Source organism: Sceloporus occidentalis, unplaced genomic scaffold (assembly GCF_023333645.1).
Source record: "Sceloporus occidentalis isolate IW3139 unplaced genomic scaffold, rSceOcc1.0.p SCAF_8, whole genome shotgun sequence".
In the NCBI taxonomy this organism is placed as follows: domain Eukaryota; kingdom Metazoa; phylum Chordata; class Lepidosauria; order Squamata; family Phrynosomatidae; genus Sceloporus; species Sceloporus occidentalis.
The window spans coordinates 39,330,978-39,357,902 of NW_028316988.1; the positions used below are offsets into that span (position 1 = coordinate 39,330,978).

Here is a 26,925-nt window from a genome sequence, read left to right on the forward strand (position 1 = left end):
TATTGGAAGACAGGGAGCAAACTGGAAGTTTTAAATATTTCCATTTATTGCAGGGATGGCCTAGATTTGTTGCAGAACTGCCCTTTCCACGTGAAGACAGTTTACAATAGAATCAGTCCTTTAGCCTTGCATTGTGAAGACAGGCAAACCAGACATATTGCTCATGTAGACATGCTCTAAGCTGCTTGAAAAGCATTACTCTAGTTGGTTGCTGAGGATGGGAGCTTTGTATTGCAGCAAAAAAAAGAGCAACCTAGCACCCAGCAGATGTTTTGAACTATAGCATTCCTAAGACCTACTGGGAATCGTCAGTGATAATGGTAGTTGTAGTTCTCCATAGTAAGCTACTTCCTCTTGCCTGTGGAGATTGACTGTTTTTGTGCCAGACTTACCTGCTCAACAAATGGTGGCATGATTTATTTTGGTAATGGCAAGTGGCATTATGTTTTCCCTTAACACTTGGATGAAGGAAGAGAGTTTTGTAATTTGTTCAGCTCTCATCTCTCCTGCTCCCTTTTCTCATATTGACTTTCCATTACGGCACATCATTATATTGGCTTATTGTGGTTTTTCATGCCACTTCCACTCTTCTAACAGTGGCAAACAGGCAGTACACAGTGGCAGGTAGTACATCTCTCCTCATTTGGATGAAGGAAATGTTGGAAAAGTAAGAAACCATTCCATTTGCAGCTTAAAGTAGTGCATGATTCTTGCCCATCCTAATTGTTGACACACTTTGGAAAGGTTACTATTTTGAACCACTTCTCCCCAAATCTGGCTAGTGCTGGTGTGAACTATATCAACAATATCTGGAGGATCACATGTTCTCCATCCTTGCTTTAAGGGAAGCATGATGGGAAGTGAAACTGGTATGACATTGGGATATCCACTGTTTTCACATCTTTTCTCTGGTAACAATCTATCCCCCTAAGACTCTCGAACTAGTGACTGATGACTCAGTTCTTCTGCCATATGTAGCCACTGGCAAAATAAGCAAAATTGGAACCAAGTGAAATTCAGACACTTTCCCACTTGGGACTGGATTGAGATGAACAGTTCTTCCTCCCATCCCCTAAACCATTAGATTATAGTTAGTTTGGGCTGTCATCCGATTGTTCAACTTGGCAAGACTAAAGAAACCTCTGATGTGTAATTTTTAAAAAGTCCTGTTAGTACTAACTTGAGCCAAATCCCTGCTGGAGAGACTTAATAAAATGGATTTTGATGATTGTTACTAAAACTTTGGGATATGTGGCTGTTTGAGTCCTTTCTGACCTCTTTCTGGGATGGCTTCACTTGATGTTTTCTATTCCAATCTGTTATGAGTTGCGCAGAGTTTCCAAATGGAAGCCTTCTGGAGAAAAACACAATCACACTCCGTCCACAAAATCTGCACACAGTTTGGACTTCTTGATTGAAAATCTGAAATGCAACTGATTCACAGCTGGATACAAAAAGTCAACATTTTGATAAGTTTACAATGAGATTGTCAAATCTCTCTCCCCCCCTTCCCCATCCTCTGTTTTTATCCTGTATATGGAAATTTTTGACACTCCCGTTTTATTGGGTTGTGGCTCAGGGTAGCTTTTTCCATATACTCCCAACTACACAATCCTGGTTAACCCTCTATTGTCCCATTTTTAAAGCTGCGTTTAAAATGTCCCAGTTTTTCTCTCCTCCCACACTTTCCCCCTTTGTCCTCATCTTACTTCAATGGCTGCAAACTAAGTTTGTGGTACAAAAGCAGTTTGCATTATAACTAAGCAGTGGGGAGAGGAGAGGAGTTGGCAGAATCTTGCACTAGTAAGCTCAGAGAAAAGCAAACTGCTGCATTCTCTCCTGTCTTGCATTCTCACTGATACTTTTTGCCATCTTGACCACTCTCTGATGTCACTTAGCCCCATGTGTCCCAGGTTTAGTCTACGAAATTTTGGAAAGCATGTTTTTCATTTTATTGTCACGTGAAGACAATATAGCTATGAGTATTATCTCTGCAGACCTGAGAGAGCAGCAGATCTACAGAGCAGAAATTCAGAACAGAGAGATCCCGAATGCATCAGGGCTGGCTTTCCACATTTGGAAGTAAGTGAAGCAATGCATGTTACCAGCTAAGGCAGGGATGGGCAACATGTGGATTACAAAACCCATAATCCACTACCATTAGTTATCTTGGCTACTGATAACAGTTCCTTTTGAAAGTGATGAATGGCAAAGAAAGAGAAACAAATAAAAGCAAATAAAAGAGAAGGAAAGAAACATGTTTCACTATACAGCTGTGTGAAAGCGGCTTTATAGTGTGTTTCTTGTAGGAAGAAATGCATATTATTTTAATACCATTCTACACATTAAAACTGCTCTATCTATCTGGGAGGAGTGATCTGTGAATGATAGCACAGATTAAAGCATCTGACTTGTGGACACATACACACAGAGCAAATTATTTTGATACACACCCCTTGGAAAAAAAATCCTGATGCTGAAGATCAGCTGCCAGTCAGAACATACAATATTGGTTTAGATGGACTAACTGTCCTAGGTATAAGACCGATTTTAGTGTTTCTTTCTCTGTAGGATACTATAAATGTATGCACTTCTACCTGGGGAAATTGTAGGGTTTTTGTTTTGTTTCTTTTTCAAAGGCATTAGGATGCTTATGTGTGAGTACGCATGAATACAGTTGCAAAAAATACTCATTAGGTTTGAAGGATGATTTCAGTCTGAAATCCTCCACTTGATTTACGATGCCTTATACAGGGACATAGCCAGGATTTTGGAAAGGGGGGGGGGGTCCAGACTAAGTGCCACCATTATAATGGGGCTTGGGTGTGGCAGCACGGCAGCACGCACCATTCATTGTATCTAACAGAAGGGGGGTCCCTGGCCCCCTCCTTGGCTACGTCCCTGCCTTATATCTAAAACCTGAATCCCACAGCCATAAAGCTTTCTCTGCCTTCTACACAGTAATGACTCCAGAGGCCACTTGGCTAACACCTGTTACCTTATTTCTCCAAGAAAGTGAAGTCTTAGTGAAGCTCTACTAACTCACCTTTCCATTTGGAAAGGGAAACTGACTTGGCTGTCTCCGGTAATATCTCCAGATATATCTGTGGACTTCCTTTAGCTCTCAGGAGTTGCTAGAAAGGATGTGGAATGTTACTCATTTTGGCATGTCTCTTTGGACTGCTCAGTCGGCAAGGAATGAGGGAGCCCAAATATTACACGAGCAGACTTTCGTAACAGTTCTGATTTACTGTACATATTGCTGAGACTTGCAGATTTTGGTAACATTCTCACACTCAGTTGCACCATCTGAGTTTGGCTTGTTCCAGTGTTATGTATCAGGAGATGCTGTTGCAACAGTTTTGTATGGCTCTATTTCCATTTCCACCTGCCCTGCCCAATAGTTCATGGCTGAAAGGCAATTCCTAGCCATCTGGGCCCAAGGAATAATAACAGGCAACCAGATTCTCATGTTAGTGTCACATAGCTCAGTCTTTTGTTGAGAAATGTGACAGTGTTCCTTTTCTGTGTTTCAAGGGGCGGGGGGGGGGGGGCGGGGGGGGCAGGCAGACAGGCAGGCAGGCTCCCACCCTCCCTCCCTTGATAGGCTGGTCATTTCATGTCACAATTTTCCAGGGCGGCAGCATAGGTCTTGGATCTGTTGGGCGTGGTTTCCTGTGCTGCGGAGCAGGGGATCAGGAATCCCCTGGGACCTGGGGGTGCTGAGGGTATCACGATGTCGCCAATGCAGGGGCAGCATCGAGTCAGCATCCCCTGGTGACAAGGTGCAAAGATGTGCAAATGTGCATAACCAGTTTGAGGAGCTAAGGCACCTTAAGCCGGTTCCCCCTCTGTCATCCCAAGGCCTGGTTGTGCCCAGGCAATTTGGTTCATCGACCAACATGGGTTGGTGGATGGCAGATTCAGACCTTATACTTTCAGGCCAACCCTCTACACTTACCTACCTTTTGCTGTTGTATTCAATAAAGTTGTGGCCTTTTTTCTTCCAGTTGGTTGTCTGGTGTGTCCTTTTACCTTCATTCCCTCCACAGCAACTTCTCCATCCCTTTCAAAAAGGAGGTCAGTGAGCAAAGGAAGATTCTACCCATAGAGGTCTCTTCATGTTGCTGTGAGAAGGGGGCACCATACCCTTCACCTGTCTCAATTTGGCAGGGACGGTTCCGATAGATCTTCTGTCATCCCACTTGTTCATTTTAAAATGTCCCGGTTTTCTCTCCTCTTCTCTCACCTTTCTGCTTACTCCTCAGCTTACTTCAGTTGCTGCAAACTGAGATTAAAGTGCAAAACTCAGTCAACTGAGACTTCTGCTGCACTGCAGAAATAAAGCATTTTGACACCATTAACTGCCATGACTCAATGCTATGGAAGTCCGGGATTTGTAGTTTTGTGAGATATTTAGCCTTTCCAGTCGGAGAGCTTTGGTGCCCTACCAAACTACAAATCCTAGAATTCCATAGCATTGAGCCAAGGAAGTTAAAGTGGTGTCAAACTGATTTATTTCTGCAGTGTGGCAGCAGCCTCAGAGGAGGAGAGAAGAGAAGAAAGAGCAAGAATATATTGCCATGGCTCCATCCTACAGAATCCTGGGAGTTGTACTTCTGTGAGACACCAGCACTCTTTGGCAGATAAGGTTAAATACTGTTGTTGTTGTTGTTGTTGTGTGCCTTCAAGTCGTTTCCAATTTATGGCGACCCTAAGGCAAACCTATTATGGGGTTTTCTTGGCAAGTTTCTACAGGGAGATTTGCCATTGCTGTCCTCTGAGGCTGAGAGTATGTGACTCAGGATCGACCAGTGGGTTTCATGGCCAAGCGGAAAATCACATCCTGGTCTCCAGCAATGTAGTCCAATGCTCAGGCCACTTTGCCACACTGGTTCACATAAAGACCATATAAAATTACAAATCCCAGGATTTCATAGGATGGAGCTACAGCACTTAAAATCAAACTGCATTATTCCTTAGGAGGGGAATTTTAAGCTTTTAGAGTGGGCAAAACCCTAAGAAAGTACCGAAAGATGTTTTTGTGTGGTTCCATCTGCAGAGCTCCAGAGAAATGGACCGAAACCCCAGGAGGGTTCCATTCTGGAGGGCCTCAGGGTTTTCTAATTTAAAGTTTCCAGGATGTCCCCTGAGGCGACAAAACATTGGGTGTGCCAAGGAACGATGAGAAGTTAAAATGCCGGCTCCCAGCCAGCCTTTGAACACTTACAGCTGCTTTGAATACCTCTGGGTAGGCCCAGGGGGTCTCATTAGTGTAAAGGGTCTGTGTGCAGCAGATAGCGGTTTCCCTGGGGGCTCCTCAAATGTGGAACTAGCCCAGACTATGGCTTCTTCCTCCTGGAATCTTCCTTTTCCTCTGTGCAGCTTAAAGCATTGTGTTAGCTTCACAATAGGGCTGCAAAGTTAGAGAACGTAACTTCCCCCAGCCAGTTTCTTTTGACTGCCCCGACCCTTTTTTTTCTGGCAACCAAACTGCAAAAAGCTTTGCCTGCTAAATTTCTGCATGTCCAGCCGGGATGAAGCACACATAGCACCCAGGCCACCATTCTTTAAATGGTGGCAATCTTACAAGGTCTAGTAAATTTCAAGATCTTGTTATCTGCTGACCCGGCTGCCTTTGTAAAACACTTATTTATATTCCAGATCGGTTATATTGCGATGCAATAAAAATGGTGACAGCTTGTCATCTGTTTCTATTGGCAGGCTTCCCATGTTACAATTTAAATTATAAATTGTTTGGGCTCAGGGTGGGTTGAGGGAGAGAAGAAACCAGAGCAGAAAAGGAAAGCCTTTGTTCACTTGCATGTATTTTTGAATCCGATTTTCAAAACGATCCCACTAAATGCTGGATTAATTGTCTCCACAAGGGTCAGATGAATGTATATTGCAAACATTGTGAACGTTAAGCACTTTTTCTTTTGAAATGTCCATGTTTGTGTGTGTGTTTCTCTTTCGCCTAATGGGCACGTCAACCTTATACCCAGGGGAGGAAGGTTAAGTGTCTCTCAACAGCAATGAAAATTAAATCAACACTTTTCATTTGTTGGAAGAGACAGAATGCATTACTGTCCCCCATCTCAACTGTTATTTTCCCTGTGACGTATTATGTAATTTTATCTATCACTTCTAAAATATTCAGAAGCCCTCTATTTTCAATATTCATTTTAGTGACTGTCAGAGAATAATTGTGAACAACTTTGTCAACATCCTAGCTGAGTGTGTCTGTAGGTGGCAATATTTCCAAGGAGTTAGTGAAGAGTATTGTTGGTTAAATGGAACAGAGATGGGATGGCTTACTCCCAGCATGGTTGAAACATAGTGAATTCTCCCTTACGGGCTGTCAAGCCCTTTCTGCACATCAGTTTATGGTTTATTTTAAAACCCATGTTATATGAATAATGAATGATCTATCTAGTGCCCAGAGGCCTCTGAAAATTAAAACATACTATGCAGATAATTAACAGGAATAAATGGGATGGAAAAGGGACAAGAAACGGAGTCTGTATTCATGTGAGCCAAATGTATTGGTGTCCTGCCTTTTTTCCAAAAAATCTGGTTCCCAAGTTCATAGGAAGCTGCACTGCATTTGGAAGTGTAGGTACTCATCTATAGTTAAAGGAGAAGCCAGCTGGGTTGATCTAGATCAACAAACCAGGTCTAGCAGTTCCTAGTGCCACTGGAAGCCTGTCTTTTGTAAAGCGTTACAAAAGCTTTATGGTTTACTTGCCCATCCAAGACCAAACCACCTTGACATAATGTCATTACAACACTGTCTTGTTGCTGGGATAAACCAGTCTTCCCCCCACCTCAGCTACTGTTAGGATTGCAGCAAAATGGAGAAGCTGGGAGACTGGCGGCGGAGGATGATAGAATTTTTCCTGGTAATCGAAAACTCTGAGCACTCTGACCTTGTGAGCCCTGGCTCGGCTTATACCGGATCGAACTGTTTGTCCATTTAGCTTAGAACTGATTGGCAGCCGCTGTCTAGTTGCTTGTTTTTCTTATTTTTCATCCTCTGCTACATGGTCCTTTTAACTGCACACCTCAGAGGCCCTAAGTCTAACCTCTGGGTCAGTCCAAAATCAAATCGCTACTTTCCTTGACTTACTTGTGGATGAGGGGACTGACCTGTTATACATTACAGAGACTTGGCTGGATATGTTTGGCAGAGTGAACTTGGCTCAGCTTTGTCCACTTGGGTACAGAATGCAGCAGCAGGCCAGACTGAGGGTCTGGGGGAAAACGGGCTGCTGTCATCCATAAGGATTCCATCTTGCTCATGAGGAAGCCCATCTTTCTGATATTGAGGCTTTGTACTCATGAGGACCAAAGAGGCATAATGAGGATGCGAGAGAGAGAGAGAGAGAGAGAGAGAGAGGTCACACCATGATTCCAAGGGATGTGTACATTACTTTGTAGATGTATATGACACACAACTTTGAAGTCTTGGATTCAAAGCTCACTGTGAGTTGCTATCTGGAGCTAAACTGTAGAGATACATACCTTCCAGCATTTCAGAGATGATAACTAGGATACATGTGGCCAAGCAACATCAGAGTATGGTCAACATGGCAAAAGTTATTAATGAGGAAGAAAATACAACTTTAAAGAGGTTACAGCAGTTTGCTCTTGCATGAGCTTACTGGGAATGGCAAGATTCCCTCTCCTCTACCTCTGCTCAGTTAATTCAATGCAAACTATTTTTGAACATAGGCGGGTTACAGACGGGCAGGGGAAGACGTCTTGAAGGTGTCTTCCCCTGAATACGGAGCCTCCAGACCGCCCGCCCCGGGAGCGTGGCTCAGGTGTATGGGGCTTCCACACTGGGGGTAGTGAAGACGCCTCACCTGGGGCCGTTTCTTACCCGCAGCTTCCATACCGCCGCCTCGCAGGACGCTGCAAAGAGCTTTTTTTTTCTTTTGCCGGCTGGCGGATGCGCAGCTGCGGCGGTCAGCACCAGCGGCAGAAAGCGTATGTGCACATTTAAAGCGCCCAGACCCCTTTAAACTTTTTCCCCTGCCCTACCCAAGAACAAAGGTGGCCTCCTGCCAGCTGGTGATCAGCTGGTGTTGGCATCCTTGTCTGCTTGCACATTGCCAGTGTCACCAGCATCATGGATGCCTCCTCTCCTTTGGTCCCCGCGCTCTTGCTGAATCTGCAGTGCACAGCCACAGCTGTCGCTGCTGCCACCGCTGTCCCCCTGCCATCCCCCATCACCTCCCTTGTACATATGTAAATATTTAAAGTTTTAGCGTTTTTTTATTGTTAGGTGAAAATGGTGCAGGAATGTGTGTAGGGGTTCACTTTAAATTCCAAAATTTCAACAATTCTAGCAGCGCATGCGTACATGTTGCTCTAGGGTTAGGGTTACGAGCATCAAAATAGAGTGCAGCTGTGCTGCAGCTTCCACATCTGCATGGCATCTGACGCTCTAATTAGAGCCTCGGTGCAAACTGCGCATGTTTCAGGACCCTGACTCATTATGCGACGCAGCTGACTCGGAGCCTTTAAATGGGCAACTTAAATTAGCAGCGTAACAATTCTGGCGTACCGGTGCAGCAGCTTACAGACGGAGATGCGCAGCTGCGCAGTATATAGAAAAGAAGCGGAAAAAAGCGGCACCTTTTTAATGCCGCTTCTTCCCGCTTGGGGCGTGCAGGCGGCGTGTTCATGGCGGCATTCAGGTAAGGGCCGTCTAAAGGCTATACCTTCATGACGTCATGAGCACACCCCTTTTTGCCCGTCTGTAACCCGCCATAGTTTCCATCAACTGAAGTAAGCTGAAGATGAAGGGGGCAAGTGGGAGAAGGAGAGAGAAACATTTTAAAGGCAGGTGGAAATCTGGGATGACGGAAGATTAATTGGGAATCTCCCTGCCAAATCTGGGCAGTTGAAGGGCATGGAGATTCTGTCTATCTAGTTAAAATCCATGGTGAAAATGGTAGAAAAAATTGTTTTCAGGAGAGTCCAATGCCATGACAAACATGAAAAGAAAAATTAAGAACTTGGCCATTAAAAATCTATATTGTGGATTATGCTTGACCTGTCATGTTTCAATAGCTTGAGGGGGGGGGGGGGGGAGACAGTTGCAGCAGAGAGCGGCACCAGCAGAATTGTCTGCATCTATTTTCATGCTTAGTACAAAATCCCACCCAACATCTAATGTAAATAAACCAAATGTTAGAACAGTATGAAAATAAAAAATGAACAGAGAGTACAGTTTTTGCTTAATGATATGCAATTCTCCTCAAGCGGATTCCTCCTCATCTCCATTTTCAAGTTATACTTCCCACCTTTAAAGAATATAAATCAGTGTAAACATAACTGTTGAATGTGTGTGTCTGTGTGTGTGTGTGTGTGTGTGTGTGTGTGTAAGATATATATATATATATATATATATATATATATGAAATTTCTCTCTTTTTGAAAAAAAATAACCTATAGGTCTTGAAACTTTAAAATCTGTCAAAAGAATTGAGTCTTCAACCACGATAGATAGATAGATAGATAGATAGATAGATAGATAGATAGATGATAGATAGATAGATAGATAGATAGATAGATAGATAGATAGATCATAAAGGTTTTTAATGGTATAGAAGCAGCTTAACTGGGAAGCTCCTCAGTAAATTGGTGAGCCCCAAATATCATCCTGCAGACAGCTGGAGAATAACAATTGCTGGCAATTTCATGGAGAATTGTCATTTGTCTCCAGTTCTGGGCACCACAATTCAAGAAGGATATTAGCAAGCTGGAATGTGGCCAGAGAAGGGCAATCATGATGATCAAAGGTCTGGAAACTAAGCCTTATGAACAATGATTTGGGAAGCTCAGTATGTTTAGCTTGGATCAGAGAAAAATAAGAGGGGATATGATAGCCCTCTTCAAATATCTGAAGGGATGTCATGTAGAAGATGAAGTAAACTCGTTTCCTCCTGTTCCAGAGGCTCGAACACGAATTAATGGAGTCAAATGACAAGAAAGAAGATTCCACCTAAGCATTAAGAAGAACATATTTACTCTTAGCAACCGTTAGACAGGGGAATAGATTGCCTTGGACAGTGGTGGACTCTCCTTCCATGGAGGTCCGTAAATAGAGGTTGGATGGCCAGGAGTGCTATAGTTGTGTATACTTGTATGACAGCAAGTTGGACAAGTTAGCCCTTGTGACTCCTTCCAACTCTATGATTCGTATGATTCTATGGATTCCATTTTGTTTTCTTGAAGTGCTCTCACACATTCGGGCATCTTAAGAATTGCATATTCTCATGGATGAGGTGTGGTTAATACAAAGAGATGCCACTGGTGCAGAGAATGGCTACAGGGACTGCACAAGTGGCTTGCTACTAGCTCTTACTGTTAGAAGGTTTCTCCTAATGTTGAGGTGGAATCTCTTTTCCTGTAGCTTGCATCCATTGTTCCGGGTCCTATTCTCTGGAGCAGTAGAAAACAAGCTTGCTCCATCCTCAATGTGATCCCCCTTCAAGTACTTTAACAGGGCTATCATATCATCTCTACACATGTAAATCGGTGCAAGATAGCAGTATGCCACTTGTTCCATTTCCTTCTGACTTTCCTTTCAGACAGGTAGATCCCTGTCTAATGCACCAGCACAAAAGAGGCTACAGCAGAGGCAACAGGCAACAGAGAGGGAAGAGTGCAAAACTGATAAGCAAGAAGATATTGGATATCTCCTTGTGTGGTATCTAATAAATCAATGAAAAAAAAAACACTCAGCAGGTATAACTATCACTGATAAGTTGCTAATGGGATTCTGGCCTCTATTTCTTCAGTTTGAAGGTCTTGCTTACCCAAAGGTGAGAGAATATTTTGGCTGGCAACCAAGGCAAACCAGGATTCAGTGGCAGCTGCTGGTTTCCATGTCATTCCAGGGATTTCTTTCCAGACTATAAAGGATCTATTCAACGTGCTGAACCTGTTTAGTGGGCATTTTCCTTCCTTCTCTCCAAGCACTGGGGCTAAAGTGGTCCAGCACCCTGAGTAGCTCCTTTAAATTGTGTGCCTTCAAGTCATTTCCAGAAAACGGCTCCCCCCCAAACATCCTATTTCATGCAGAAAAAATAACCGTTTTTGGGACAAAAGAACCATGTGTGAGTTTTGCGTAGAATAACTCATGAATCGCAAATAGCCTTTGAACACCTCAGTTTCTGATGATCTGCTCGCAGTGGGAAGATATATGCTAAAATTCCTCATTGCTTCATTCAAAAATGAAATTTGTAAAGAATTGCAACCCTATGACAAAACTAAAGCAGACAAGAAAGCATGCCAAATATCTTTGGTTGAACAATAGTCAACCTGGACAAACTGAGATGTGAAAATGGAAAAATTTGTCATGCTGCTACTGCCCTTCTCAACTACTCCACAAGTGAGTAGTCCCTAGTGAGATTAGTAGAGATAGGGAGAGTTATTCAGTCTTGGAATCTCAATGAATGCTTGATTTCATTGTCTAGGACCAACCTTGGAAGAGTGGAAAAATTTAGACCTGATTTGGACCGTATTTGTGGCCAGAGAATATATGTGTGTGGGAGGGACTTCTTGCTGGGGAGAGCAGAGAAATTCTCTAGTAGTTTCTCAGAGAAGAGGCTTATTTCTTGTAGGGTAGTTGGCATAACTTCATTCTCCTCTCTAAGGTTTCGTCTTGCTGCTGCTACCAAAAGAAGGCTCAGAAAACAGTGTGGACACTCAGCCTGGTTAGCCTTCTGCATCCTTCATGATGCTCCAGGTGTAGTGTCCCAAGACATTGTGGGAGGGAAATGGTTGCTGTCACAGACATAAATGGTGGAAAATATCCAGAGGAAATTCTGAAAAGTGACCCCCCCCTTTTTTAGGTGAGAGAGAACATCTCAGAAATTTTCTCAGAAAAGCATATCTTCTGAAAAATTTCCTTTCAGCTGTAAAGTAGTAACATGGAAGGACCATCCACATGTTATTTCCAGCATCATGGTGGCCTGATGTACCATCCACATCTGGTTTCTAGCACCACTGTGGCCTGATGGACCATCCACATCTTATTTCCAGGACCACATGGCCTGCCTTTAGAAAAGAGGCAGTGAGGGTGTAGGATGCAGCCTCACTGTTGGACTCATCCAATTAATCAACCTGCTCTTAACATATGGAAGTTCAAATGATGGAGCTAGAATTCACTAGTGACCATATTCTTGTTATGTAACTAATCACAGAATAGAATAATAGAATAATGATCTTAGTTGTCCCACTGAAAACCATACAATAGGATTTTCATCAGGACCTTTCACTGATGTATATCAACAGGGTTTAAAGCCTCTGCTATTTTAGGTAATCATCAAAACAACTGAAATCATACCATTGGTAATCTGATCAATTCAGCATTTCTGTTTGTGAGTATTGCTGTATTTCTCTTTTTCTATTGCTGACAGTTTCTGTCAAATGTCAATCAGTCAGTTGTAACACGAAAAACCAAAATAATAATAATAATAACCCTGTGCAAATTTTACATTAGCATTAATACAAATCTTACAAGGTCAAGAAGCTTAAGAAATGTTCAAATCACCGGTCAGTTAAACAACATGACGATCCCACCGGTACATAAAATGTAAAAGGAAGAAAGTTCATAGAAACCTGCAAAGCCAGTTTAAACAAGCTTTTAAAAAAAATCTACAGAAACTAAATTGCTGTCATATTTGTTTGAGAAAAACACAATGGCAACTGTCAGGTAGAATTAAGGAATATCTTGAGCACAAAATGATGGATGATGTTAAGTGGGTGATGTATTTTCCAATGACAGAAATTGTTGAGTGAACACAGGAGGCTACCACCACAGAGGTTCGCCTAGATCATCTTTTGTATTAGTGACAATCTTACAGGAAAGATTTCCTACATTATATCCTTCAGGGGGAATGGGTCCTCCAGGCATGATCTGAAACAACAGTGCTTCCTTTTGTAGCTTGTCGGGTTTCAAACCCTGTGACTTGTATTTTTCTATCTAACGTTCCTTGGGAAGAGCGACAGAAATCCGTTCCACTTTCGGAAGTACTAATATATAAATATGAAGTCTTACTCTATCATATATAACACTGAATGCCAATCCATGACCGGACTGTAAGCTCTACTTCAAAATACTCTCCAGTGCCCCCCTCTTTTTTTAAATGTAAAGAAGCAATAAAACTGTACATTAAAAGATATGAACTTATCTGTGAGCTACAAAAGTAGGTTCCCCCCCTTGTTAATAATTTTTGAAGTGTAAACAAAGAGGTTCAAGTATAAAAGTGAGTTGTCAGTGACTTGGCAAAATATTTTGGCACCTGATGTTATGGGTTCAAGGTCTTTTAAGGATTGGTCTCATTGACGTCCAATGAGTGTCATACTGCTTAGGACTTTGCTACCATATGTCGCTGGTGAAACTGAGCTCCCTTGTTGACAATGGTAGCAAGGGGTTGTTCCTATGAAATTCTTGAGCATCCTTCATGCTGCTATTAAGAGGTAGCTGTCCATTGAGTAGTGTCAGGGGTATGTTACAGTAAGTGTGGTGGTTACTGCTTATGGCAGCTAATGGCAAGGTTGCAGACTGCATGTTGTACTCATATCCTCTGCAATAATGTCTTGTTTGCACTGAATCGGGTTGTTGATAATCGCCCAGGTCTGCCTGCGATGCAACCATAGTGGCAGAGGTGTCTGTAACTGCAATGGAAGGCATTGTTTGGAGATCCCCAAAGAGACCTTGTTCGGCAGAATCCAGGACTTGACGCCGAGATAAAACCTCTTTTTTCTTCGCAGGCATTTCATACAGCAAGCGCTTCCAAAACTTAGAATTCAGTTTGTTGCTTTTGGGACCATTCCATTTGATTACTGAGAAGAGTTTAATGGTGTGCTTTAAAGATTCTACTTCTTGGTAATTTACTTTGCCTTTTAATTCAGCGCACTCAATGAAAACCACTTTGATTTCTCCACTGACGAGCATGTTATGGAGTCTGTTTTCCATCTCAAAAATGCTCCACCCTCTCCTGAGTACATAATCTGGAGTTAGTACAATAATGAGTCTGCGGCTTTGTTCTACGCATCTTGTGAGATCTTCAAGGTATGCTGCAAATTGTAAGAAAAGAGACAGTAAAATAGAGAAATATATGCACTGCACATACAAAGTTGACCCTGCAGTTCAAATGGAAACAAATCCTATTCCTCCTTAACCAGCTCCAGATTTATGCATTTAAAGGACCTTCTGTGCACTTTATTAACAATGATTTTGAATCTGTTGAGTCTTTAGCATCTCCAGTTTTTTGGATGAGGCTTTTCCTGAGGTAGCCCAGGAGCTGAGAGGCAACAAACATCTAAGGTGTGAATATCAGAGACATGTCTTGAAACAGGCTGAGCCTGAAATTCTTTATGGTACATGTGGAAATACTCTAAAACCGGCCATTCAACACTCCCTGGACTTATTGTTGAGCGACTGCAGTGCCCCCACAACTATTCCATGGCAGGTGGAAAGTGGAAGGAGGACTGTCAGAGAAGTGCCTGGCTAAGTCTCTGTAGCCTGGCACAAAATGGCACAAAAGGATTGTATCATCTACCAACATCTGCTGGGGTCTGCTGGCAGTCTCAACAGATGATGGACTGTTATGGGGACATAGACAGACACTCTTCTGATTCTCACTCGCACACTTTCTACCAGCCATGGAACAGCAATGAACGGTGATTCCAGTGGCTATAAATCTAGTGAGATGTGTGCCTTGGTTATGGCAGAGTGTGGAAGAGAATACTAACCACCAACACAACAAAGAGACATAGGGAGGTGTAAAGTGGACCTATGCCTGTATAGGCCACTGACAGAATGTTAGCAACCTTCAGTTACATCTCTGAGATTCAGTGACAGATAAGATTTGGCCAGCGAGATAGGATTTCTCATCCCATTCTAAGTCTAGGTACTCATAAATGTCTGCACATCCTAAGTCTAGGAACCTATAAATGTCTGTCTTAATATTTTCATATAGGATGACATTTGATGTGTCCCCTTCCGGCTAAACATTCTTCAAATTCCATGTCAATCTAAGACTTGAGATACCAGTATTCTACATACCAGGTATGGGGGACTTTTGGTCCTATAGATATTTTGGCCTGCAATTCCCATCAACCCCTCCCAGCCATAGTCAATAATAAAGAGCTTTCTGCCCATGAAGCCATAGTCCAAAACATCTGGAGAGTCTAATTCTCAAAGTCTAGATTCTTATGGTGCCCAAATATCTCTATCTACATACAAGAAGCAGGAATTAGCAGGCTTCAGCAAGCCATACACTTTAAAGATGTCCTCTGAAAAATGTGTTTTTTAAAACAAAGAGTGCTAAATGAAATAGTGACAACTGAGCACACTCAAACATGGCATGTGGACTAACTGTTGGCAGGAAAAGGGGAGAAAAAGGAAATAATGGAATGGAGTATTCTGGAAGAAGCCAGCTGGCCAGAACTATGAAAAGGAAGATTTAACATTTTTGGTCTTTTTCTCACTATTTCTGATTTTTGGACCCTTATTTCCCCTTGAGGTTTGCTGCTTTTAGCTTCCCAGCTACCTACACATTGGAAGCCACCAAACATCGAACTGGACACTTTTGGATCTACTACTGATCAGGCGATTTGCTCAGAGCTTCAAACTGAAGGATCTACTAAGTCTGTAATGTCTTTCCAAGGCTGATTTATTTTTTAAAGCCCCGGAGCACACATGGCTCTAGTTGTGGATCATATATCTGAGACAGACTATTAAAAATGGAAGCAAAGAGTTGGTGAATTAGTCAAGTACCTTAGAATGCTCAGACAATTTGTTAAACTTCTATGACAGACACATAAGATGATGATGTTTCAAGGTGTGCATATTTACAGTGGAGATGTGCTCAGGGTGGGGTTATTGGACAATTTGAATGCAGACAGTATCCTTGACAGATACTTTATGAACTGCTCTTGCCTCTTTGCCCAAGGTAGGGCACAGAAAGAGGAAGGTGCTGTTCACAGGTGATCTGGTGACATATTTCCAATCTATTTTTAATATGAAATAGATTGAAGGGCAAAGAAAAGAGACTTGAATTCTTCCCATTTACAATATATACAAAACCCCAGATACCCAACTACTAGTGACAGATACTATCCCTTCTCGCCATTCCAGCATTTTAGAACTCAAACATTATTGATTTAGGTCTCTTTCCACCTTAACTGCAATGAGATTTGTAGTTGCATGAGGTATTGAGATTTCTCTCCCAGTGATCCCTAGTATCTTTCCAAACTACAAATCCCTGTATCCTGTAGGACGCAGCCCTGACAGTTAAAGTAATATCAAAGTTCTGTAGTTGTGCAGTGTGAAAGAAACATTAGTTCACATCTACACTGCAACATATGTTTTATATAGTTTGATAGTTGTTTTAAATGGTAGATATTATAGTGAGGTAAGGATACTGAAAAATTTATTAAAGGTTCCTAGCTGCACTATAGCACTTAATCTAACTTTGGATCCAAGTAGAGTAGACCCATTGAAATGAATGGGACTGGTCAGTCACCACTTATGTAATTCCCACTGATTTCACTGAGACTATTCTAGTTGGGAATAAAATTGTCCATAGTTGCCAGTGAAGATGAGCCAACTTAAATCTTACACAGATGTGTATGAAATTCCTACAGAACTGGGGAAAGTATCAAATATGAACTAGAATCTAGTAGGAGCAGCTCAGCCAACCATACTTGGTTCTTTCTGCAATTGCAAAGGCAATTACAAGTGTCATCTAAGATTCAACATACTGGAACAGCTTTGTTTGTGATATCTTTTGAAAAAACATTTGGAAAAGAAAAATTTAAAACTAAATCTTCACCCAGACAGCTGAATTACCCCCTAGGTTGGGTGGGATCGGCAGATAAATAGAGCCAGATAGAGAGGCCTCCCTCCCACTTCACCCATGCCTCCTGGCAGAGAGGAGGACTAGCAGAAGTCCTACTCTACTTACTTCCTTCAACTCTCCTTCCATTGGAAGATAGGGGCACCAGTTGGAAGAAGAGCCTGCAGAAGAAAAAGGGCACATTGTAGGGGCTGTTCCAGCTGGAACTCATCCCACATGCAGTTTGGTTGTGTTGGTTACTGAAGAAGCAGGTCATTGGCCAGCCGTAGCAAACCTGAATATATCTATAGCATTGTTTTGGAAATGACTGGCATAGGAGACTTGTAAGCAGAGCTTGGAATCTTATCTTTCCAAAAAGTAATTTGATTTTCGCTGCTTCTGCAAACATAACTCATTAACTTTATGCATTATTAAAATGACGCTGTTAGTGGCATGTTATTAACATGCTCCATTTTAGTTACTTTTAAATTATTTAAAATATTACTTTTATAAAAATACATCCTTCACAACAGCAATGTGTTAGTAGTATCAATGATACACTGATCATTATACAGGGATGAGTCTTCCTTATCCAGAATTCCAAAATTTGAAACATTCCACAAACCAAAACTTTTTTTCATGGGCAGCTGCAACAGTGATGCTTTGGCTTTCTGAGGATTCAGTGTATGCACACTTTGTTTCATGCACAAAACTTCTTTAAAATATTGTTTTAAATTACCTTCAGGCTATGCGCATAAGGTGCATATGAAACATAAATGAGTTTTTTGTTTTGACTTTGGTCAAAAGATATCTCATTAAAAATACCTCATGATGTACGTATATGCAAATACACACACACACACACAAATCCAAAATCCAAAACCCAAAACATTTCTGGTCCCAGGCATTTTGCATAAGTGAGACTCAATCTGTACTAAAAATGATGATCAGTCATTTTGTTCCTTTTTTAAAAAAGTAAAGTACTTCCTGTTATTCTCCAAAAATAGCACATTACAGATAATGTCATTACTGGTGAGGTGTTACTTCCAAGCTCTGCTTCTAAGTATGCAATATCATGTCAATTCATAGTCAACTCTGTATAAATGTAAGCAATTGCAAAGAGTCTAGAAGGAAATCAATACGTCTGACAGTGATTTGATGAATTTCAGAGTCATTCCACTCAGTTTGAAGATCAGTTCTGGAGCAGATATAAGTTTTCACTCTTTGGACTGTCTTTCTAATTAGTAATTTCTGTGCAAAGATCTCTCCTTCTTTCTCTTTTGCATTCTAGCTACTTTGAATACAATGTACATTGACACCACCATGTGGCATAATGCAGAGCAAATTGCCTATGTTGATTTACTTCCTCCCCCAGAGAAGAAACATGGCACCGAAAACTTCCAACCCTCATTTAATGCCCTATAATAGAAGGAATCAAAGGAAGATTTGGGTACGGACATGCCTTTAGGGGTTCACATGCTTTCTGAAAACAATAGTGCAGAAGCAGGAGGTATGTACGAAATGAGGATGAAAAATATAGGGTGGTCACATATATGGCATCCTTGTGGCTTAGCTATTAGCAGAGTCCAATCACAGCCTCATCTTTAATGTGCCTGTTGCTGCCCCAATCCCAGTGAAGTTTAACAGTTCAAGCCCTAGAAAGGTTTATTTAGAAAAAGCCTACTATGTTCAGTGGAACGTCTTGTTGTGTGTCTTCAAGTTGTATCTGACTTATGGTGATCCTAAGGTGAACCTATCACAAAGTTTTCTAGGTAAGATTTTCTTGGGAGAGGGGGGTTGTCATTGCCTTCCTCAGAGGCAGAGAGAGTGTGACTTGCCTAACATCACTCAGTAGTTTTCCATGGCTGAGCAGGGATTTGAACTCCTAGTCTAACATTCAAACCATGACACTCCCAGATAAGTGTACATAGGATTGCAGCCTTAATTTGGTTGGTTGGGCTGAGAACTTTTCAGCACTCTTTCGTATGTAAGAAAGAAGGGAATGAAGTATGTTGGTGGGAAGACCAAAGACAAACATTCCATGTTGCAATTTTTTCCTGAACATCCGTCCGTCCTTGTTCCGAGGCAAGATTTAGCATTCCATGACTGCAGCTGAGTAATTCATAGACACGCTTGCATTTACAACACACTAATTTATACAAGCCGACATACATTTCCAGACACAGTAAGTACTAGAGGCTTGTGCCCAGCATGCATTTTCCTAAGGCTGTTCAATCCTTTTACATTACAGTCAGAACCGAAAGCTTACTACCTTCTGCTGCTCTTCTTGCCAGACTTCCCAAAGGTAGTAGAGAGAATGGACACCCCCCATTTCTTGTCACCCTGACCAAACCCACAAGCAACAACAAAAAGACACAACAGGAGACTGTTTTTCTGGCCTGTGAGACCAGGCCCAAAGGCCACAGTTTGACAAGCTTTAACCTTTCCTGTCTGAGGAAGAATCAAGTTACTGGTGTGAAGAAGAAGTTAGTGCCATTTCTGAACACAGTGTTCTTTGAGATAGCCAGAAGAGCTTGGTGTAACCAATAAGCACAGTTTATCAGTGCTTAAAATACTGTGATTCAACAACTTTCAAGTTCTCAGAGGACTGGCATATAGGTCCTGATCCAATGCAGTAGCAAGCAACTGTAGGTGGAGGCCCTGTCTGCATGGGCCACAAGGCCTGTTTTGCTCGCCCACCTCCATTCTGGCATCACCTTTTTTGGACAAACCACATCCCAAACCCCAGTTCTGGTATGAGCAATCTGGATCATGTCCAACACAGCCTGCACCAGAATCAAGGTTTGAAAATGTTTTAAAAAGGCAAAACTGTTACTTCAGGAAGCTCTGGCGCCATCTGTTCTGTTGCTGTGGTGGCTGTCTGCATGGGCATCCCGCTGAGCTGCCCAGTGCATCTGCCATCACCATGAATTGCTTGCCTTGAGGTCAGAATGAGGTGCCCAGTTGTGTGATCAAGGCTAGAGGCTTTGTTCTCACTTCAGAAATGAGTGACCCATGGTGGTGATGGTGTTGACATGGCTCAGCAGGACATCCATGCAGACAGCCACTGCAGCATGGGAATGGAGTACAAAGTAAGGGGAACAGGTCTGGCCAGGATATTTTGGGCTGTCCCCAGATTATACTGGCCCTTGCAGTCAAGGTCTCAGAAATCCAATCATGAAAAATGCAGCCAGTTTCAATAACTAGTGGTCACAGAACTGGGGATTCTGAGCAGTGGTTGTGTCCAGTTTTGCAGCTGGGTGATGAAAGGGGATGTTGCTTTCATCGATCTGTGGAGATTAGGGAAAACAGCACCTCTTTCAACTCTCTAACTAAAACTGCAGCTGGCTGCTGTTCCTCCAGCCAGACGCATGAAGAAGTAGGCATTCTCCTGGACCTTCTAGGATCTTCAGAGGTCCCTTAGATGTCTAGGAGGAGAAGGCGGTCTTTTGGAGTCTGGAGCAGGAACAGCAGGATTCTGCCTGCCATTCTTGCACTCCTCCAGCTCTAGCGATGGTGCCCCGTAAGGAGGGAGATGGGCTTCCCAGGGAGGGAAAGAGAAAGTGTACCTTCAGCAGCTCAGAGGTAGAGCATGAAGGCAATCCTCCAGCTCACCATGGTTTGTCTCTCACTTTTGGTATTTGGTAATAGTGCATCTTACCAATGGGCAGTCTATGTTGATGCATAATTCAGAACTGCAAATGGTGTCCTGTACACAACCGAGTAAAATTGCATGGTACCAAAATCCATCCACAAGATTTTGGCACACAAACCTGCCTTTTCAGGAGATTCAACATCTGGGGCAGTTGCTCCACCTTGCTTAATGGCAGGGCCATACCTGCATAGAACATGTCATTATTATGTGCCTTCAACTGTGCCTCTGAGTCAAACCTATCATGGGGTTTTCTTGGCAAGATTTGTACAGAAAATGTTTGCCATTGCCTTCAAACATAGACAGCCACAGACACATTGCTCATGAATCATCAGGTCAGCATCTTATGTGTTCAGTGTTTTTATTTCCACCAGGAAATATGGGGGGGGGGGGGTGTCTGTTTACTGTAAATCCAATGGCTTGCATCTTGCTTTTAATTTACAGTCTGTATTGTCATTATTAGGGGGTGACTAATTATTCCTTCCATTTTGCATGAATGAATCAAATTTTTAAACAAACAAACAAACAAAAAAAAAAAACAATACTGAATCCTTTCAGTTCCAAGGGGAAAAAGACACAGGGTAATTCTCAATGCTTGCAGGGAGAGAGCTGACATCCTCAGGTAGCATGCATATCTGATGATGGTTAATGACTCTCTGAAATTATGAGTTGTTGCTGGAGCATCTGAATGACAGGTGGACAGAAAAGAAAACGCCATCCCATTTACCGAGGCACCTGTGAGCAAGCTGATTCATTTAAAGCATTTGTTCTCTTTGTCAATATTTTTTGTGACTTCAAATGCTTTCATCCTGCTGTCTCCTTTTAGAACTTGAAAACTGCAGTTGGAAGAAACAGCAGCTGTACATGGAATATGAAATTTGTTCCCCTAATAGCTTCATGTGCTGCACAGCAATACCTTCCATTTGTTTTATCTTTGATTTGTAAAGCTCCCTGCACAGAGCTAGGCGTGACACAACATAAGAAGGTTAAAAGACAAAGCTTGCCCCCCAAGATTAAGATCAAACTCCTGGATTCCTGTTCTTGTTAAAGGCTTATGGCTGCAATCTTAAGCACACTTAGCAGGGAGGAAGCATCACTGAGTTCAAGAGGATTTACTTGTAAGGAAATGCCATTATGAAAGTGCTGTAAAACTGGTCAAGATCCAGCATGGGGAGATGGAACACAGAGTTCTGCCTAAGTAAGAAACTGCCTTGTCTCCTCTCCCACTGGATTCCCCATCCTCCTATGGGATTCCTCCGCCATGGTCAGGAGTGGACAAGAAGTGCCTGGCTATGTTCCCGTAGTGAAATGCACAACAGAAATGCATCTTCCAGGATCTCATGGGGATCCCTTGGAAATCACAGAGGATTACATTGATATTGTGCATCAGAATAAAAGAGAATGCACTTACAGACATGGGATGGACACAGAAAACTGGCACTGAATGGATGTGAAGACTATTGTTCTAGCCCTAGCAATAATATGTTTTAACAAGTTCTCTTCCCTCGGTTCTTGAAATTAAGTTATTGGTTTATCTGAATCCTGTAGAAAAGGAAGAAAGGCAATTTGTACTCTGTATGCTTTCAATGGCAAAACTACTAATTGCAATGTTCAGGGGATAAAAGAGTACACTTCTCATTAATCCAGGGTTAATTAAGGCCAAGGATATTGCCAACATCATGAAGCTATCTTACTCAACATAATTTAGAGAAGATTTAATTGCAAATCATGAAGTACACAAACCTGCTCTGCAGTGCTGACAAATGTCTGAGTGATGTTCAATCTTTGTAATGTTTACATGCATTTTTAACTTTCTGCCATAGGCTTAGTCTACATATAATGTTTTCAGTTCCTTAACCATAGTTACCTGATCAGATGTATCCATGGTTTTTCCATGGTCTTTTTTTCCTCCTCGTTCCCTTCTTGTGCACAAATCCTCTGCATCTTCCATGATATCTACAGCTAAAGTGCAGTATTAGAGCCAGAAGCCTGTGACTCTATGCTGGTGTAAAAATGTTTGCACAAGCAATTTGTTTGTGCTTTCTCAGCAGGTGTCTAAGTTCAGCTGCAAGTACACAGGTCACCACTTGCTTTTACTTTTGACTTGGCGGGTGGGGAGTTACTTGACCATCATGCAATGAGTGATCTGAAGGCCTTGGTGTCCATTGTGGTGTACTATCTTTGTGTACATTTATATTACTCTAGAAATGTCTAGGATTTTGGCCCATGTTTACATTGGCACTGACTAGGTATCACTTTTAAACAGAGTCATGCAGTTTGGCAAAACCACCAACAATCCTGGCATAAAATTCTGCTGTAGAGGAGAAGCCCTGGCAACTGTGTTTATCACCAACAGAAAGAGAATGGTACCCCAAGTGTTTATACAAATCATAGCAAGAAGTAAGACATTGTTGGTATGTGAGAAAGGGACAAGGGATGGAAAGCAGTGGTAATATTTCTGGTGTCACCTCCATGCAGTGGCCTAACTGGTGCTTTGGGTCTGCCACTCCATAAACACAGTTTTATGGAAAGTATGATACAGAAAGACTGAAACATATAACATGCGAGCAGCAGCAGCAGCCACCACCAAACAAATGGGAGTCTAATGGCAGAGGTGCTCTTTTGTAGTTTAGATAAGTAACATTTTTGGACTACTATTCCTGAATCTTTCAGGCAGCATGACCATTGTCAGGCTTCACAGAAGGGAATACGCACACAACTATAATCAAAAAGTGAGGCCAGAAATTGCGGAAAAGGCATTTTCATAGGAATTATAATGTGAATGGCAAGGTCTATGTCTAGTAAAAACATTTTTTGGAGATGTCACTTTGGGGGGACTACACCTTCCTAAATTGCCCAGGCACCTTCTTAGCAGTATCAGATCAGTAGTCTCAAACCCCAAGTTTATTGGTACTTACTCCCAGTAGGGATCAGGTCCCTGTCTGGAATGAAAAGCTTGTATCCATAATGTTTCTCCAGAACATCTGGCAAGATTTCAAGGGCAAATTGTTCCTCTTCACTGTTATCACAATCTAATGTGTCCAGATCCACTTTCGTGTAAGAGAGATAGGCATCGTATTCCTTATTGTCTGTAAATAAAGTCACAAATCACATTTCAAAGTGAAGAAAAAGAAGGCCTAATTTTGACATTTTTTAAAAAAGGATTGTGTCCATTTGTAGCACCAAAGCAATGAAGAATTGTGCTGGGTGGCCACCTAGAAGATAGCAAGAGGACCATGGCAGCTGGTGGGTCCTCTATCAGGGGGGCAGTGAATCCACTTCTGATTTTAGCCCAGACTTTAAAGGAGTCACCTTTTGGTGTTAAATCTATTTTGGGTTCAGCATTTCGGAGGACTCATTTAACGTTCAGCTTGTAAACTGAAGACTGCCTGCCAACAAGGAAGCACACTTCCTCTGCTGTGAGAAACACAGGATAGAAATTAAATGATTAAATAAATAAATAAATAAATAAATAAATAAATAGCCACCAGATATAGACCTACCTCTCATATGTCACTGACTTGCAGTTTGTTTGCCAGAAGGCTTGAAAGAGCCATCTTAAATAGCTATTACATGAAAAGATCATGATTGGCAACCTGTTGGTGACAAACCTAGGCATAACTGGTGGTTTTGACTACATATGAATTTTACTCTCGATATCTTATATTTGATGCATGTGAGGAAGTAGACTTAAGTCTATGAAAGTTTATGCTGCCAACGTCTTTCCTTCAATGAGTCTCAAAGGTGCTACAAGATCTCTCTGCATACTGATTCTACAGATTAAAATGGCTATATCTTTGAATTAGTACAAAAACATGGGTCAATGGAGTGGGTGACACCATGAGTTACTGCAGAAGAGAAAAAGGGGACAAAGTTCCATGTACTGTGTGATGGTCCAAAAACCTTTCGTTCTTAAAAAGCCCAGTGCATTTCAGCCTTGTCACCAATTGGCCTTCTTCAGAGCCTTCTCTTCTACCATGAGTTATTGCAACAGGTGATACCAACCCTAGTGATGCTACTATTGAAGATAGAAGCTAAGCCTAAAGTAAATTCCTACTGAGTTAATAGGGAAAGGGGGTGCGAAATCAATATGGGGTGGCAGCTCAGTTGGTTTAGGTGGTCTGAAGGGGTCCCATTCAGCTTAGAAAGAAGCATGAAGGGGACACAAGGGTCCTCACATGATTGCAATGGTGGCCCTCTCACAATTAATAGCACCTGGGCTGGTGGTGAGACTAAAGTCATCTGAGGGCTGAAACACTTTCAACTGCATGGAGGATTGCTGCCTTTAGAAATAAAGCACACAGGAAATAAAATGTATTAAACTGCAAGCATTAGGCAATTTTATCATCCATATTAATGCATGATTACATAGTATATTCAGGCTGAATGTTTAAGATATACTTTAATGCACTCGTTTATCACAGCCTGTTTTAAGAAATAGGCACCCCCCTTTTTTACATCACTTCCTAGTATTGTTGGGCCTATTGGGAAAAAGATACGGTTGTGGCTCGTAGCCCTCCTGATATTTGTGATCTACCATTATTTACTGAAAATGAAAAATCAAAACAGTTAATATACTCCAGACAAAAGTAGGGAATGGTTCTAAAACACTAATTTTCTATCAGCAACAATAATTGTGTGTGGGTGTAGGTTTATGTGTGTATGGCAGCGATCAGAGAAAGCATGAATGAAATAATTCTTTGCATTAAAGGAAAGCTAAATAGCCACTTGGAAACTGATTCTTTCATTTATGTTCTTCTAATCATATAATTCCCCTAATTTTCATTGAATACACCTGGCTATGACTTATGGGAAGACTCTGGGAAGACACGGGGATTTATTTTCTCATTTGGAGAATTGATTTTTCTCCACTTCTTACTGAAGAAAACAAGGTGTTCCAGTGCGCTCTTGGAACTCACACAGGATGGCACATTTTTGTATGAGAGGAAGGATATATGATGGATGGGGCTGAGCTGGACTCTGGCACGGTTCGGTTAGCAGAAGGAAACCAAGTTTTTAACCCTCAAGGAGCATGTAAGTCTTTAGCCCATCCTTGAAAAGAGTGTCTCGATGTACTGTAAGACTCAATGACCATGAGATTTAATGCCGCTCCTTCAACAATAAAAAGACCAGCAGTAGCAATAGCAAGAAATTTTGGAATTTTTAAGCAGAAGCATTATATTTTGCACAAGCCCCCATGCTTTTTGTGCAAAACATTGCCCCAGATTGTATGATGGGATTGGACAGTGTAAATCTGTGCATGTGGAGTTAAATATGCTCCAGAACCCATGTGCTGAGTGCCATTGCTGTGCAGTTGTGCCAAAACAGCTAATATAGAAATGGATGCACAACCAAATGTGCATGTAAACTTTGCAATGTGCCTCCATGGACAATGTGCATATGTGTACACTGTGCCTGCATGTACAAGGGCATCACACGTGCAATTCCCTTCCTGGAGACCTGAAATGAACCTGGCTGTTGCACATTGAAGAAATTCCAGTCAGAGTAACTGATCCATATGTAAGACATGATCAAGATTCCGGCTACTGTATATTGCACAAAAAGGGATTTGTGTGTGTGTGCTAAATACAATGTTTTTGTATATTTCTAGATACCTCTGCACTTGTCCAGCAACATGTGGACTCCAGAACATGAATTGCAAGGAGCAAGTCAATGTGGGAAATGTAGTTTTTCTGGATGACTACTGACTGCTATGTTTGTTTGTTTTGCACAATTTCTCTTAATTTCAACAGTGCTTTTGCAGTAGACTTTCCCCATGGACTCTCTCTCTCTCTCTCTCTCTCTCTCTCTCTCTCTCTCTCTCTGGGGTCTACAAAGTTCTTAGTGAATTTTAGTAGAGTGAAATGAGTGCTCAGTATTTTGGACCATGGATTAAGAGACAGCCATTTGTCAAAACTGTTCAGAGAAATCCACTTACCGTCCATTGTTTCATCGCCTCCAAAGGTCTGTCTGTAACACAGCATCAGTTCTATGTTGTAGCATTTGTAGATTGTTATAAGTAAAGCCAGCAACAGAAGGATTGCTCCCAAACCTCCAGCAAGCTCAATTTTGGAGATCAGGTCTAGGAGAAAACATGAAAAGATGCCTGAGCTAGAAAAATGCAAGATGACCATTGTTAAAGCTGCCTTGGATCCCATCCCAGGTAAAATTTTGAACAAACAAACAAACAAACAAACAATAAATAAAGCATCTATCCTACCCACCCCTTCCAAAGACCATAAAGGTCTGGCCAGAATCCTGTTGGTGCACTTTTTCCAGGAGTGTCCAGAGGTGGCCAGGAATGGAAAGGAATATCAGAATTCTGACATACGCAGGTAGGGTTGCCACCTTGGATCTTCAGGGTGAAAGGGAGAATAGTCAGAGTGAGAGCAACACTTTGAAAATCAT

At 41.9% G+C, this 26,925-nt stretch overlaps 1 protein-coding gene across 4 annotated transcripts in view; it reads right to left on the reverse strand.

The window, feature by feature from the left end:
* Positions 1 to 12,470: 12,470 nt before the first annotated feature.
* Positions 12,471 to 26,925, reverse strand: part of LOC149308718 (X-linked interleukin-1 receptor accessory protein-like 2) — a 473,813-nt gene continuing 459,358 nt past the window's right edge. For all 4 annotated transcript variants that reach the window (XM_089537157.1, XM_089537158.1, XM_089537155.1 and 1 more), the window contains 3 exons: positions 26,456 to 26,599; positions 23,436 to 23,606; positions 12,471 to 14,100 (listed from right to left, as the gene is read on the reverse strand). In XM_089537157.1, the coding sequence (XP_089393283.1) occupies positions 13,400 to 14,100; positions 23,436 to 23,606; positions 26,456 to 26,599 (1,016 nt within the window). In that variant the 3' untranslated portion in view covers positions 12,471 to 13,399. The remainder of the gene's footprint in view (positions 14,101 to 23,435; positions 23,607 to 26,455; positions 26,600 to 26,925) is intronic.